Consider the following 15,778-nt stretch of genomic DNA (forward strand, 5'->3'; position numbering starts at 1 on the left):
ATGCAGAATACCGCCAGCTATAATGTACTATTGCTGGGATTTGTTGTATTCCTCTATAGCTGGTGGTATTCTAAATTGTGCTGTATAATGTACTATTGCTGGGTTTTGGAGTCCTCTATAGCTGGTGCCATTCTGCATTCATTGCTGTATAATTTTACACTTTTCATTTCACTATACTGCACACCACACTTTTTTTTTTTCTTTTTTACTTCCACCGCTCCAAGCTTGCTCCTGTGATGGACTGCAATCTCAATACAAACTAGTAGTCCCATCACTGGAGCCATTTTTTAACGTTTATTTAATTTTTTATCCGATTAACCAATGAATCGAACTTAGTAATCGGCTAACTAATCGATTTTGAAAATAATCGTTAGCTGCAGCTCCAGTTGTGATTCCATTTAGTGTGTGTTGCACTGCAGAAAGATGAAAACAGGACCTACATTTTCATGCGCTGAAGTGCATTCTAGCCCATTATTGAATGGGTGGCCTAACGTAATGTGCCGCAATGCATGAAAAAGGGGGTTTGGCACAATGCATCCTAGAATGAATGGGCCCTTAATAAATGTGTCTGGCTAGTAATGTATTTACAGTAGAACTATTGGGAGATTCAAATATACTCAGCAGTGTCACATGCTGAATGGCGATCGCAAACCAATGATTGCTCAGCTCACGCGTCTCCCTGCAGAGAGCAATGAATGGAATTTACCACTCCCCGCAGGGATTTTACCCTTTCGTCTCTCTGTTCCACCTGTGCTCATTGGAGGGACAGACGGGAGGGGGCGGGCACAGCTGGCTCTACCTCTAGAGAGGCAGGGCTAGCTGTCAATCAGACAGTGGTATGGATCCCATCAATATTGTCAGGATCTTTCCTGGCTGCAGTGCGGCTCTGTGCTGTCAATATATAACGAGCAATAGCCCACTCTATGCGGTTTGTGTCACAGGAGGACATAGTAAATATACTCCTGTGACCCAAAAGAGAACTACAGCCAAAAAAAGGTATGTCCATAGTTTTCTTTTAACAGGTATACTCTAATGTGTGAAGCCTGCTAAAACTAAGCTGAGTAATTGAAAGCGGGCAACATCAGGTGCCTGCATGTTCCTATTTCAGTATGCGGTCATTCATCATCTTGAAGTACTACAGCTTTGCACACTGTAAGCCTTTAGCTTATTATCTATAGCCCACAAGGACATTTTAAAACTAAACTCCGGGCACAGAAACATCCATTTATTTTTCCCAGCCACAAAGGATATGAATCCACTTTGTGTGCACCAAATACCATTGCAGAGCTAGGTATTACCTTGTAAAAGTAGGTGTTTTCATTATGGCCTGCGATTTGCATTACTCCTACTGTGTTTCCTCGAAAATAAGACCTATCCTGAAAATAAGACCTAGAGTGTTTTTTTAAACCAAAAAAAAAAATAAGACTAGTGAGGCTGCAGAAGGATGCTATGCAGATGATTGTATAGAGATGTCCTAGGATCAGCTTGGTTTCTGTTTACTTTAGCAAAATGTAGTATGGTGCTACATAGAAAATCATGTTAATGATGATATTCTCCCTGAACTAGCTGTGTGCTCCCAATTATACTAAGACTCCTTGTCAGATACAATCACATATTAAAGGAGAACTATGAGGTGAGTGCTTTTCACTCCCCTCATAGTTCTAGCCGACCTGTGAGAATGAGACTGTCACAGGTCGGCTAGAACTATGAGGGGAGTGAAAAGCACTCACCTCATAGTTCTAGGCGACCTGTGACAATGAGACTGTCACAGGTCGGCTAGAACTATGAGGGGAGTGAAAAGCACTCACCTCATAGTTCTAGGCGACCTGTGACAATGAGACTGTCACAGGTCGGCTAGAACTATGAGGGGAGTGAAAAGCACTCACCTCATAGTTCTAGGCGACCTGTGACAATGAGACTGTCACAGGTCGGCTAGAACTATGAGGGGAGTGAAAAGCACTCACCTCATAGTTCTCCTTTAAAGTGGTATGTTCAGCCTATTACAATCCCTTACAATGTGCTGCATTATACTTGTTGTATGTATCTTAATTGTATCATTATTTCAAGCAAAACCATGCTTTGATTTATTTTTTCCTTTTACTAACACATTCCTTTATCGACAGGCTGGTTGGAAGGAGAACCATGCCACATTTATGAATGAGCTGAAGAACCTTCAAGCATCGGGACTCACTACTCTTGGCCAGGCACTAAGATCTTCCTTTGACTTGCTGAATTTGAATCGATTGGTGTCTGGAATTGACAACTATGGACAGGTATATAACACACATAACGTTTTAGCTATAGGTTGTCCGCGGGTTTAGAAAGTAGCCATCAAGCCTGCTCCCCCTCCCCAATGCCAGGTTGGAAAGGGTGCACCAAGTCGTTATGTTGTATGAAGTTGTACTGATAAATTAGTATTTTTTTCACCTAATGGGGGTGGTGACCTGGCTGGGAGAGTGACCACCGCAGCAACAACATGGGTACCTGAGGCAACATCGCCTCAAAGTGGATCTCATGCAAAAACAGGTTCTCTTTTTTCTCCCCACTGTTATGAAAGATATATAAAAAAAAAATTTGCCTGGAGTTACATATTAAAGAGTGCGTGCGCACATGGGCACATTTGTTTTGTGCCAGTTTTTGATGCATTCACTCTGTATCACACTTTGATTTGAATGTATTACAGCATGTGGCACATAAACCTGTTGGCAAACAATATAATTATATGACTGTCTTGATGATTAAGTTAGCTCTAGGAATATGTCTGATGTTGAGCCTCAGGTGAAGGTTATGTTTAGGGACTAAGCTGAGGTTAAAATGTAAGCGTAGACAGGCCTTCATTTAATTCAGGTATGTACACATTAAAATAAATGTACATTTATTTGTAAATAGTACCTCAATGGGACAAGCCTCCTCTAATCCTCCTTTCAGCATTCAGACTGGGAAAGCAGCCAGCACCACTGCTAGCCAAGCTGACTTTAGTGTACTGCAAATTCTGTGAATCTAACAACACAATGCAGTTCCTCCTAGTCTTGCCCTGTGTTCTTCTTACTCAATTTAAGTGACAACAGCATTTATTAAAACAAGTAACAACTGACAAAAAAAAGAGAAAGGGTGGGGATAAACTGCGCTATTACAGGCCTAGTTCATGACAAGGAACAAAAGTAGACCCTTAAACTGGCCATACATACGGTGGAGCCAGGCACTTGGTTTTCTCCAAAGGAGAAACACATTTTTTCCCCCTTATCTGGACCATTAAAGCTGTATTGACACACTCACAATTTTGTCTGGTGCTCTGATTTCGCTGCGTTTTGGGAACCCATTGGAGTGTTGCCCCGTTTGTATGCGAGCTGCCTAACCAGAGACAGAGAACTGTTTTTCTCTCCTCACAGCTCTTTTATAAATGTATTAAAATCCCAGAGTCTCTAAGATGTTGTCACTTTAAACCAGCATGTCGGGTAGTGGTGAACTGAGCCACTATGTCATTAATAATGGGTCCCGGCCACTAAGGCTGCTCAGGTCTTAACTGGCTCTTTTATTTTGTTTGTGGTATCTGGTCTCACCAAAAGTGATAAGTTGAACTTCTCTTTAAAGTAAAAAACAGCACACTGAATTACTGGCTGTTTGTTTTAAAGTAATATCTGACTTATCCTGCAGACTAGAATTGTTCTTAAAAAAAAAAGTAGTTGCCTTACTGTAGTTTTATTTTTTTAAATAATAAAGTTTATTAAGAGAATACGGGGAAATAAGGGTACAAGATAGATTGGGCAAGGGCACACCCCACCCGCACAATGTAATATAGTCTCCATATAGTCTCCATAGTCTACAGAATCGGTAGCTGTGTAATCCTTCCTTCCTCCGTAGTTAAACAATGACATATGCAACGTGTAGCAGATTATATCTGCTTGCAGAAATTGTTCTAATTTATTGAATTCTTTTTCATAATCTCTTTTTAATGTCTTTAAGGGAAGAAATCCATTCTTTTTGGAGCCTTCCATTTTAATCACCATCACAGATGGTAGCAAGCTTACGATTCCTTCAGGTGTTCAGGAAGAGGTGAGTTCTCTTCTCTAATTGCTCCACGCTGACAGTGAAACATTTCAGTATACATTGAGCTCTGTGCATTTTATTCTGTTATCATTCTTATTTATTTTTGTATCATTCTTCTCTCTTAAAGCTCCATCTTCCCCTAAACTCTCCTTTGCCGGGAAGCGAACTCACTAAGGAGCCATTCCGATGGGATCAAAGGCTATTTGCTCTTGTACTGCGCCTTCCTGGAGTTTCGTCTGTGGAGCCTGAGCAGCTTGGCAGTGTGCCATCAGATGAGTCCGCTGTTACTCAGATGTGTGAAGTCACTGGAGGTAAGATGGCGGCACGTGTACGCTCAGTGCAAATTATTGCAACTTGGCATCAGAGAATTTCTTCATACTTGAGTTCCTTAAAGGAGAACTATAAGGTGAGTGCTTTTCACTCACCTCATAGTTCTAGCCGACCTGTGACAATGAGACTGTCACAGGTCGGCTCAGTAGATCGGGAGGTGAGCGAACACATACCGGGTTCGCTCACCTCTCGATCCTGTCACGGCTCTCTGCCGTGACAGGGGGAGGGGCTGGATTCCCCGCTCCGATCTGCCAGCGCTAACTGGCGGAACGGACGGGGGAGGGGGCGGATACAGCTGGCTCTGCCTCTAGATAGGCAGAGCCAGCTGTCACTCACGCAGCTGGGCGGATCCCGTCATCTACGTCGGGATCCGCTCCGGCTGCGGCGTCTCAGTATACCGCAAGCTGTAGCTCCCGGTATACTGAGCTTAAGGTAACGGGAGGAAGCTAGTTTGTGTCCTCCCATTACCCTAAGGAGAACTATGGGGAAAAACGCTGACCCCATAGTTCTCCTTTAAGTAAATATTCTTCTTGTTCTGCCCTTGCACACATCCTTCTGTTTTTTTGTTGTTTTTTTAGTTTTGTGTAATTGTTTCATATGAAGTTTAATCTTCCTGATATTTATGGAAGGTTCTGTTCAACAAATAGGATTAAAACAGAGGGACTTCCATTCAAATATTTTAGTAGAGGGCGGCTGTGTAAAATTGTATTTATTATTGCAGTTTTGAAGTGCGTCTTCTGACCTCATCTGACTTCTTGTATTGCTTTTAGTGCTGTCAGAATTGTGTATTATGTTTTGTGACTTCATTAGAGGCTCTAAAGATGGTCAATGATCTCTGAACAGGGTGGTCTTTCCATAGACCACCCACAAGAATCAATTTACACCCAAACTGACCAACCCCCTCACCCCCCTCCACCATGGCACCCCAACACTCCTCCAGGTGGGCAATGAGCGGTAACACAATAACTTGCATAGTTTGTGACAACACAAGTTATGTGAATGGGCCCTAACTGGTGAAAATGTACCCTTGTTATAGAACTGCACAGTACTGAGACCTTTATTTCACTTTCCATTAGATTATGCAGGGTGCCCTGTAAAATATAGGTGGAGTAATTTTGCTCCTTATAGCTGACTAGATCAAAGTAAATACCACTGCTGGTAGAGGAACTTTTTTCTTTTTTTTTTTGTAACCCAGTTGTGTTTTTCAGGTCGTTCATACTGTGTCAGGTCACAGAGGATGTTAAATCAGTGTCTGGAATCTCTGGTTCAGAAGGTTCAGAGTGGAGTTGTAATTAACTTTGAGAAGACTGGCCCTGACCCTGTTCCAAATGGAGAAGGTACATACCACTTATGCCTTTAATAGGTATTTAAACTAATTGTAACCCTGGTACGTGCAGCTGTGTTAACATAGTGAGTAGATAGTGAATGCCTATTGAATAAGCACATATGACATGTAAGCACAAAAAGATGTATAGATAACTACTGTTCTGTAATTAGCAAGCACAAGTTGGACCTTAAAGAGGCCCTGTGTAGGCTATGTTTCAAAAAAAGGCAAGCAGGGTGCAAATGACTAGTCACCAATATTGCTTATGGGCTCCATGCAGCTGATCTTTTCCACATTGCAGACTTACTATGTCTTTTTTTCTGTACTGTGTCTCTCTGTGGAGGTAACAATCTTGTTAGATGAGCAGAGCTTTGATTCTTATATCAGAGCTGCCCCCCCCCCCCCTAGGACAGGTGATTTGACAACTGGTAGGGAGATAGTGAAGAAGCAGTAGGAGAGGTGCAGAATCACAGATCCTCAGAATGGATAAAGCAGAAGCAGGGTGATTTAGGCACAGGAAGTCTTCAGGTACAGATTACTCTCCAGCAAGAACAATAAGCATCACAGTAGTAAGATCACCAAATCTCCTGGGACCAGCAACGAAGGCAGCAGTGCCTTATATTTCACGCTGCAGTTATACAGCTAAGGGGCTGTAGGCACACTTGCACTGCTATTTTTCATGATACTGCATTGGCACAATTACATTTCTAAATGCTCCCTATTACATAGCTAACTTTTTTTTTTTAGTTTAGGGACACTGTAAGAGCTTTAGAATTACTACTGTTTTTATAAGATTCTTTAAACCAGCACCATTAGCGGCCTTGCTATATTTCTGCACAAAAAAGATATGAGAGGCATGCCCACGGTATGTAATAGCTGGAAAAGAAGATTCAGTCATCCAGCCCCCCCACAGATATGCAGTAATCATGTTTTATTCTGCCTTTCTTAGAATATAACCAGCAGCTACTTTGATATGTATGTGTGTATATATTATATACTCCCTTGAAGAAATACAGCATATTGTTTTACTGAAAGCAGGACATCTCTTTACCCCTGCATAGATAGTCCCTGCTAGTTGTTTTTTTTGTTTGTTTCCATTGACCTTTTAATTAACAGACAGTATAGTTCTATATTCTGATTTAGAATTTTGATGTATACGTGTCTCTGGAAACACATGAGAACATGTGGTGATGAGAGTGTGTAGGTTTGACTCCTACCTGGTTTGCCAAATCTGTAAGAAAAATAGGGGTGATTTAAACAAATAATAATATGAATATTAATAAAATCCGTGATATTTATCAACACCTACTTCTTCCTGTTGGAGAGGGGAAGGTCAGCTAAGAAACACACACCACAAACTAACTGAATCATGCATGCAAATTGAGGAAATCATTTTGATGCATAGCAAGTCTGCAAACATTTTAGTGCTATAAGCAAATTGGGGCCAAAGAGTTCGATGCAAGCACACAGACCAGCAAAGTACTGCGAGTAAGCAGATTTAATTCTAGCTCCCGGTAGTTGTTAGCAGCTTTTCCTATTTAAAACACTTGGTTTCTCTATCTGCTCTGTGTGGTGGAAGCAAAATAAGTCTACGTTGTATCCCCTATATAAGAAAAAATTGTCCAACATGATTTTTTGTTCTCTTTTCCTTTCTGTAGATGGACTTACAGATTCCGTCAGGCCAAATAATTCTTTTGCCCCACTAGCCTGGCATAGCTGTCACAAACTTATCTATGTACGGCCTAATCCAAAAACCGGTGTTCCTGTTGGTCACTGGCCAATTCCTGAATCCTTCTGGCCTGATCAGAACTCACCAACGCTGGTAAGTTCATTTTCTGCATGCAAGTAGAAGTTTTCAGTGGACTGTGTGTGTTCCAGCGCTACTTAAAGGAGAACTGTGGAGTTAAGGCTTTTCCCCATAGTTCTCCTTAGAGTAACGGGAGAACACAAACTAGTGTCCTCCCGTCACCCTAAGCTCAGTATACCGCGAGCTACAGCTTGCGTTATACTGAGACACCACAGTATACCGCAAACTACTGCTCGCGGTATACTGAGACGCCGCAGCTGAAGCGGATCCCGACAATTATGTCTGGATCTGCCCAGCTGCGTGAGTGACAGCTGGCTCTGCCTATCTAGAGGCAGAGGCAGCTGTACACGCCCCATCCCCCGTCCGATCCGCCAGTCAGCGCTGGCGGAGCGGGGAGGGGGGAATCCAGCCCCTCCCCTATCACGGCAGAGAGCTGTGACAGGATCGAGAGGTGAGCGAACACCGGTATGTGTTCGCTCACCTCCCGATCTACTGAGCCGACCTGTGACAGTCTCATTGTCACAGGTCGGCTAGAACTATGAGGTGAGTGAAAAGCACTCACCTCATAGTTCTCCTTTAAATCAACGTTAGCTTGCCAAGCTATTATACAAGCAAAAGTGTTGCCAGCAGTTTTTATGAGAACAAGTATTATGTTGCATTGCAGGGTAAATGCAGGTCTCCTTGTCAGGATTTTATTCTTGACTGACCTTTTTGGGGGGTTTTTCGATTTAAATTTGTCAGATGCTATTACTATATTAGTATTGGTTTTGCTTGTCCAGTGCTAGAAGAGACAAACTAAAGCTAAAGAAGAACTCCAGGAAGACTTTTTCTTAACACTTGCAGTAGGGCTACCCCTGCACTGCAAGGGTTAACTGCTCAGTTTTGTCTACGTTCAAAAATCACTCACCCGATCCTCTGAGCCGGCCAACTGTCACAGTGCTTCCTCCTCCGCTGCAGCATTGGAATTTTCCTCAGCGTCCTCATGTCTATACACTGTGTATAGACAGTGATGCTTTACGGGACCTTAGAGCAGGGGTGGCCATTAGGTCGATCGCGATCTACCAGTCGATCGGAAAGCGAACACTGGTAGATCGCAATCTCCTGTCCTCCCGCCAGGGCCGTAGCTAGGCTCTCGGGCGCAGTAAGGGTGGGGGGTTCGGTGTGCGCGTCCAGGGCTCGGCCAGCAGGGAGAAGTGGGGCTTCTCTGGATCCCCGCTGCTCTCCCCATCTATATGCAGCGGGGATCCGAGGAGAAGTGAAGGAAACGCTTCAGCCAGCGGAGGAGGGAGCCACTCTCACAGCCGCATGGCCGATCGGTGAGGGGAGAGAGAGCCGCTTGGCCAGGATCTGACAGCCGGCGGCTATCTCTCCTCACCCCTCGGCCATGCTGCTGTGACAGCGGCTCCCTCCCCCTCCTAATAGTACTATTTGTCCCCAGTTATGAATGAACAGGGAGTGCTTTACATCACTTCCTGTTCATTCATGAGTTTCTCAATGGGGAGTAGCACTCTACAGAGGATTCTCCCCATTCAGAAACTGGATGATAGTACATATTTTCTGAATGAATGGGAAGTCTCTGTACTTTCCATTAATTTAGAACAGATGCTGCTGAAATAGAGATTGAGGATTTTGTGTCCTCAGTTTCTTTTTTTCGATTTTAAAGGGGAAATATCAGGGGGCTGTTTAGACACCTGATATTTCCCCAAAGCCCCCCAACAGTAAAAATAAATAAAAATAATAATAATTAAAAAAAAACACATCTTGGAGGCAGGGCACTGGGTGATGCCACAATCCTGTTGGGGGGGCACTTTTTTTAGCAAGCAAAAGGAGCTAGCTATGGCTCTGCTCCCGTGGTGCTCCTGCGGCAGCCGGCTGAATGTGTCAGACGCCGCAGACGAGAAGGGGCGAGACACCTCTCCCTGTGTGCAACGTCGGCCACACAAGCACTGCGGGAGGATAGGATGCCGGCGCATGATAGAAGACCTGGGAAGCTGCTACAGTGGAGGTAAGAAAAGCAGACAGGGGAGAGACAGTGAGAGAAGAGACAGCAGAGAGAGAGAGGACCGGTTCACACCACAAAGTCTGCGTTCCAGAGTGTTCGGCCTCTAGAACCCACTGGAATGCAAGCCGGGCGGCTCCCTGCGTTCAGGGGTGGGAGAGGGCGTAGAGTTGTATTGAAGTCAGTGGCACCACAGCCACGCCCCCCGCCCACAGTGTGATCACAGGCACATTAGTGCCTGCAGGTCCAGTCCAGTGCGATCTGCAAAAATAGTGCTTGCAGCGTTTTTGCAGATCGCACTGGACCGGAAACGCAGGCACTAATGTGCCTGCATTCCGGGTGCTAGCAATCGCACTGTGGGCGGGGGGCATGGCTGTCATTGACTTCAATGCACCACCATACCTCCTCCCGCCCCTGAATGCAGGTATTTCTTCATTGGTAGATCTCATTGAGCTCGTCATTTGAAAAGTAGATCTCCAGGCGAAAAATTGTGGGCGCCCCTGCCTTAAAGCATCGCAGAGGAGGGGCTCGATGGACCGACCTAAGAGCAAGCTGGCCTAGACAAAAACAAGCAGTTAACTCTTACAGTGTGGGGGTAGCCCCACTGCAAGAGTAAATACATGTTTTTTTTCCTGGAGTTAGTTGAGTTAATTAATTAGTAAAGAAAAACACATCTTTTCCCTCCAGTTTATGCAATCTGTCTCCAGTGGCAGGTCATGTGGTTGTCATTTATAATTTAAAAAAAAGGAATTACTTAAAGGGCATCTCATGTCTATAAAGTGGTTCGGAATCTTCGTTAAAAATGTCAGAAGATTCAGCTGCCTGTTGGTCATGTTCCTATGAGAGAACAAAGGATCCTGGGTTACTTTTGTCTCTATACTGTTTGCCACTGTCAGTGAAACTATCCCAAGACTGAGAGGCTTCTACAGTTGACTGTTAAATATGTTATTACATACTAATAACAGGCCATTTTTCTGCACCCCAATTCCCATGGTTTTGTGCACAGTTGAATTGCTTAGCCTTGTTTCCATGTAGGAGCTATGGCTTTTTGGTTGCAAGGCCGCAGAAAAATGGCAGCAGGTGCTCTGGACTGAAGAGTCAAAATTTGATATATTTGGCTGTAGCAGGAGGCAGTTTGTCCGACCAAGGGCCGGAGAGCAGTCTGCAGCAACAGTGAAGCATGGTAGATGTTCTTTGCAAGTCTGGGGCTGCATTTCTGCCAATGGAGTTGGAGATTTGGTCAGGATCAATGGTGTGCTCAATGCTGAGAAATACAAGCAGATACTTATCCATCATGCCATAACATCAGGAAGGCATGTGATTGGCCCCAAATGTATTCTGCAGCAGGACAACCACCCCAAACATACATACAGCCAATGTCATTAAGAACTATCATCAGCCTAAAGAAGAACAAGGGATCCTGGAAGTGATGGTTTGGCCCCCACAGTCCTGATCTCAACATCAACATCGAGTCTCTCTGGGATTACATGAAGAGACAGAAGTATTTGAGGCAGCCTGCATCCACAGAAGATCTGTGGTTAGTTATCCAAGATGTTTGGAACAACCTACCTGCCAAGTTCCTTCAAAAACTGTGTGCAAGTGTACCTAGAGGAATTGATGCTGTTTTGAAGGCAAAGGTCACACCAAATATTGATTTGAATATTTTTATTTCTCTTCTGTTCATTTACTTTACACAACACTTTTATTTCTGAAAGTATTCTTTTTACTTTACAGCATTTTTTTAAACAGCCAACTTAAATTTTGGATATATACAGTGTGTATATATATATATTTGATTCTATATTTTAAAACGCTGCAAGTACCAAAATATTGCTCTGCCAGAAATGCACTTCACTCTTTAAGTTCCGTTTTAAACTCACAACACAGTCTTTTTTGGAATGAGTAATATCAGCACTCCCGTTCCCTTTTGCTCAACCACTCCCGCTCTCAGAACTCTACAACATAAAAGTTAATCATTCTGCAGTCCATAATAAGAACTAGGAGGGTTAACTAGTTTGAGATAACACAGAGAGTCTGAACAAGACAAACGACAGCTCCGAATTTAGATTAATTAATAGTGGTTTTTCCCCCCCTTCAAATAAAGATTAATAGTGTTTTTTTTCCCCTTCAAATAAAAAAGATCTAAAATGCTTCCAATGTTATATTTACCAGATCAAAAGCGAGCCAATACGTTTATTGTTAGGGTTTACATACAGTTTGATGTAGTGTTGTCATATTCTATAGTGTTTTGTAGCAGGGAAACATACATTGTTCACAATACAAATTATAAAAGACGATGATGATGTCAGTAATGTAGGTTTAAAGTTTGAAAGACCTCTGCATATACTGTTTGTTTTTGTCTTGCAGCCTCCCCGCACGTCTCATCCTGTGGTGAAGTTCTCCTGTGTTGACTGTGAGCCCATGGTCATTGATAAGCTACCTTTTGATAAGTATGAGCTAGAGCCATCCCCTTTAACCCAGTATATCTTGGAACGGAAGTCTCCTCACACCTGCTGGCAGGTCTGTACTGTATTATTTCCTAGAGATAAGATGAGTGAATGTTATGATGGTAATGAGTGAATGTTATGATGGTGATGAGTGAATGTTTTGATGGTGACGAGTGACCTATCTGGTCTGGGAAATTCTGAGTGTTAAAAGCATATTTTATGATTGTTACTTAACCAACTTTTGTTCTGCGTGAACCAAAAACCAATGTCTGTTATCACTTTTTTTTCATCACAATATTGTTTTATCCCTTGTATGTCATGTATATTTGCAAGTAACATATATTTGTTCAGAAGTTAAAGTGTAACTGTATTTTTGTTGAGAGAAAAAAATCCACTTTGTGGGATCTATGTACATTGCAAGGTTTTTAAACTTTGTTGCAGATTCCTTCATTTTCTACTTAAAAGAAAAAGCTTTTTTTGTCAGCATGTCCTTTCCAGACTGATTCCTGAACTGGAAGGTCTGCTTCATTATAACCACTTGGTGAATTTTCAGTGACTACAGATTGAAATGAAAAGATGATTTTTAATGTTCTAAATTACACTAATTAAACTCTGAATGACAAAATTGCTTGGGTAGCACTTTTATATGCAATATTATTTTTTAATGAAAGTGGAATTTTCCTTTAAGAAAAATCATAACTAGATATTTAAATAAGACACTGGACAGTACTCTGGCCACCTAACTCCTAATTGCCCAGATAATACAGCCGTACATAACCTTTTTTTTTGCCAAAGCACTTTTCCATTAGGGTATGATTGCAAAATGACTGCTTTTCTGAGAAAGCTTATTGGCCTCATTTACCTAGCATACCCTATTACAAACTATTTTTGGCTATCACTCAGGAAGTGAATGCCACAAGCAGGGTAAAGTGTGAAGCCGCTTTGTGCAAAAACAAAAATCCTGAGACAAAATGTTTGAACAGCAGCCCTTGCTGCAGAAAAATTGGCTTAGCAGCTTTATAAATCCCCAAATTTGTCCAAAGAGTTATATACAGTTCCACACTTCGTAAATAGTGAATTGGCATCAACAGTTCCATTAACCGTTTCCCTGCCACCGACGTAAGGCATACGGCGGAACACAACTGCTTCGAGCTGGCCAGCTCAGTATGCCTTACGTCGGCTGGTTTTGACCCTTCTGCTATAAGCTCATGGTCCCTTTAGCGAACTTATAACAGAAGTCCCCTGTAAATGAATAGTTGTTATTACAGACTGATAAGCCGCTGATGACAGCTATTCATTAAAAATCAATTTAAAATGAACTTGTACTCTATTTTAAAGCTTTACTATTACATTAAGTGCTGTCACTACAAGATGCCTGCTATTACCTTTATTCCCTGGGAAAGAAAAGTGAAATAAGGTATGCAAAGATTACAAAGCCGGCACTTATCTAGAAGTATGTGTTTGTAGATTGTCATCACTAAACATTTCTAAAGGTTTGTTTGTTGTTATTTTAAAGATATGGGGAAAGTTCCTCTTTAATGTCCCCTGTCTGACTTCGTACATGCAACCAAATATAAAAATCTTCCATACATGAGTCACATCAGTTAAAACATCTTTGTAATTGAAAAGATTATTATTTATTGTCCACTAACGAAAACATGCAAAAGGGAAATTTGGTTCCTCCTCAGTGATGTAAGACGTTAGTGTTGTATATAACAGCATAACCTTAATACAATAAGGAACAGAATGTAATATGTACACAAAGTGCAGCTCGCACATGTATGGTTTGTAATTTTGGTTGCATGCAGTACAAATAAAGTGCCATCTAGGGCTTAACATGCTGTGTATGTCACGCTAATTCAACTTCACTTGGTTTCTGCGGCCTTGACGTTCCCTGATATTATTGCTAAACCCTACAAACTACCATGCTACTGTCTACTGAGACTGCTTGAGTGCCCAGTAAGAGCACTTATTTATTTTGCCCTGACATGCGCTTTAGAAGCTGAAGGACTTGTCACACTATATGTCTTTAGAAATGTCCCTAAATTCCTGCAGATTTTTATATTAATCAGCCACTATGCACTTAGTTTTCTTTTGTGTTTTATGATAATCATCACAATTATGACAAATCATGGCTTGAATTATCTCGCTTTGCATGTGATGAGTCTATCTCATATATTAGTTTCACCTTTTAAGTTGCATTAGTGAAATAAATGAACTTTTGCACGATATTCTAATTATTCGAGTTTCACCTGTACTTTAATTATACTGACAATTGCATGTTTAGAGGTTGCAAATGAATACAACACATTTTGGAGGTTTAAAAAAATGTTATGTAATAGGTGTAATATTTTTAAATGAAGCCCATTTATAGTAAGTAGGGGTAAGTAGGTGCCGATACCGAGTATTTGGGCGAGTACTCGCATTCGCCCAAATGCTCCAATACTTATCCCGGATACCGGAACTTCCGCGCAGAGGGAGATTTCCTCTGACCAGCAGTTCCGCAAGGGAACATGGACCCAGCTTCCCAACCAATCAGCATCGAGTCATGTCGTGCCATTGCCCACTGCGCGGCATCTTGATTGCCTGGGAAGCCAGCTCCATGTTAGCGGCAGTATCGGTACTCGGTATCAGCGAGTAGCGAAAGATAAATATCGGTACTCGATACTGAAAAAACGCCCCCTAATAGTAAGGGAACCCTTCAGCTTTATATCCTAAAATGCTGGGAGAGTAGTCACATTAATATGGTGGTACTGAGACTTAAAAGATCACCAAAATATCTTTTTTGTTGGGCTTTTAACCTTTAAAATTAAATAGTTTTGCTAAGCTCTGCATTTACATACTTTTACATCAATACACCTGCCGTGTGAAAATTCAGGAAAACAAAAACCTAATTTTGGGGGAAAAAACTACTTTTTTTAAATGTTTCCAATAGTCGTATTCATGTTGAAGAGCTCAGAACATTAGGAGCTGTGTTGCCTTGCTTCATAGGTGATGGGTGCCAGTGGTGGAGGTGGGCACAGTCAGCGGTCTGTGCCCACCTCCACCAAAAAAAATAAATATTTTCCGCCCTCCTGGTTTCCCAAACTGGAACGCAATTATTAATAAGGTTATATTTGGAGATCTAAAAAGCTCTGTTGGTGGAAACTGTAGAATGATTTTTAGAATAGTGTTTCTCTTTGACCGTATTCCCAGAACAGTTGGAATTCTTTGAGATGAGGAAAAACTGCTTTAAATAGAAGCTGGTATTTCTTTTGAAATATGGATTATTAGGAAATCTCACTTTCTTGTAAGAGAAACTTGATATGACAGCAGCTTGGCCTCCACAAGATAAATGTTACCATAGAACAACCGAAATCAAGCTGTAAATGTCAGTAGACAAATATATGAACGAGATGTGTTCAGAGCAGGCTACTAATTACATGTAAACTGAGAAGCTTGCGTCTGAAACTTAAATTACTAGCCAGATCATCTAAGTTTGCATTGTAATGAATCTACACAACTGGAGATGAATTTGTCCAACTTGCAGTTCACTACTTTTGTGCCAGACATGCATACCAGGCTTCCATCTTTTGGCCATCTTTTTGATAGATGTTTTGTGCTGCTCATTGGGAATCATGTAGCCATGTTTAACTTATAGAATGCCATATAAAGCAATATAACATAGTAATAATAATAGTACTGACAAACTCTCAAGATTCAGTGTTGGACTGAGGGGGATGGGGTTTGATAAGGTCTATTGTTATCCATAGCTCCTCTTTAACAAGGTGGGCTTAGCTTTTAAAGTGGACCTGAACTCAAACAACGAAGATTTGTTATGTTCC

At 41.9% G+C, this 15,778-nt stretch overlaps 1 protein-coding gene across 2 annotated transcripts in view; it reads left to right on the forward strand.

Moving 5' to 3' along the window:
- Positions 1-15,778, forward strand: part of LOC108785885 (integrator complex subunit 6-like) — a 68,072-nt gene that overhangs the window by 23,280 nt on the left and 29,014 nt on the right. For both annotated transcript variants that reach the window (XR_001941157.1, XM_018555060.1), the window contains exons 3-8: positions 2,124-2,273; positions 3,964-4,053; positions 4,175-4,358; positions 5,586-5,714; positions 7,360-7,523; positions 11,875-12,027. Coding sequence is in view for 1 of the 2 variants with exons in the window: in XM_018555060.1 (XP_018410562.1) it covers positions 2,124-2,273; positions 3,964-4,053; positions 4,175-4,358; positions 5,586-5,714; positions 7,360-7,523; positions 11,875-12,027 (870 nt within the window). In the remaining variant the exon portion in view is untranslated. The remainder of the gene's footprint in view (positions 1-2,123; positions 2,274-3,963; positions 4,054-4,174; positions 4,359-5,585; positions 5,715-7,359; positions 7,524-11,874; positions 12,028-15,778) is intronic.

Source organism: Nanorana parkeri, unplaced genomic scaffold (genome assembly GCF_000935625.1).
Source record: "Nanorana parkeri isolate BGI_ZX_2015 unplaced genomic scaffold, ASM93562v1 scaffold182, whole genome shotgun sequence".
Classification (NCBI taxonomy): domain Eukaryota; kingdom Metazoa; phylum Chordata; class Amphibia; order Anura; family Dicroglossidae; genus Nanorana; species Nanorana parkeri.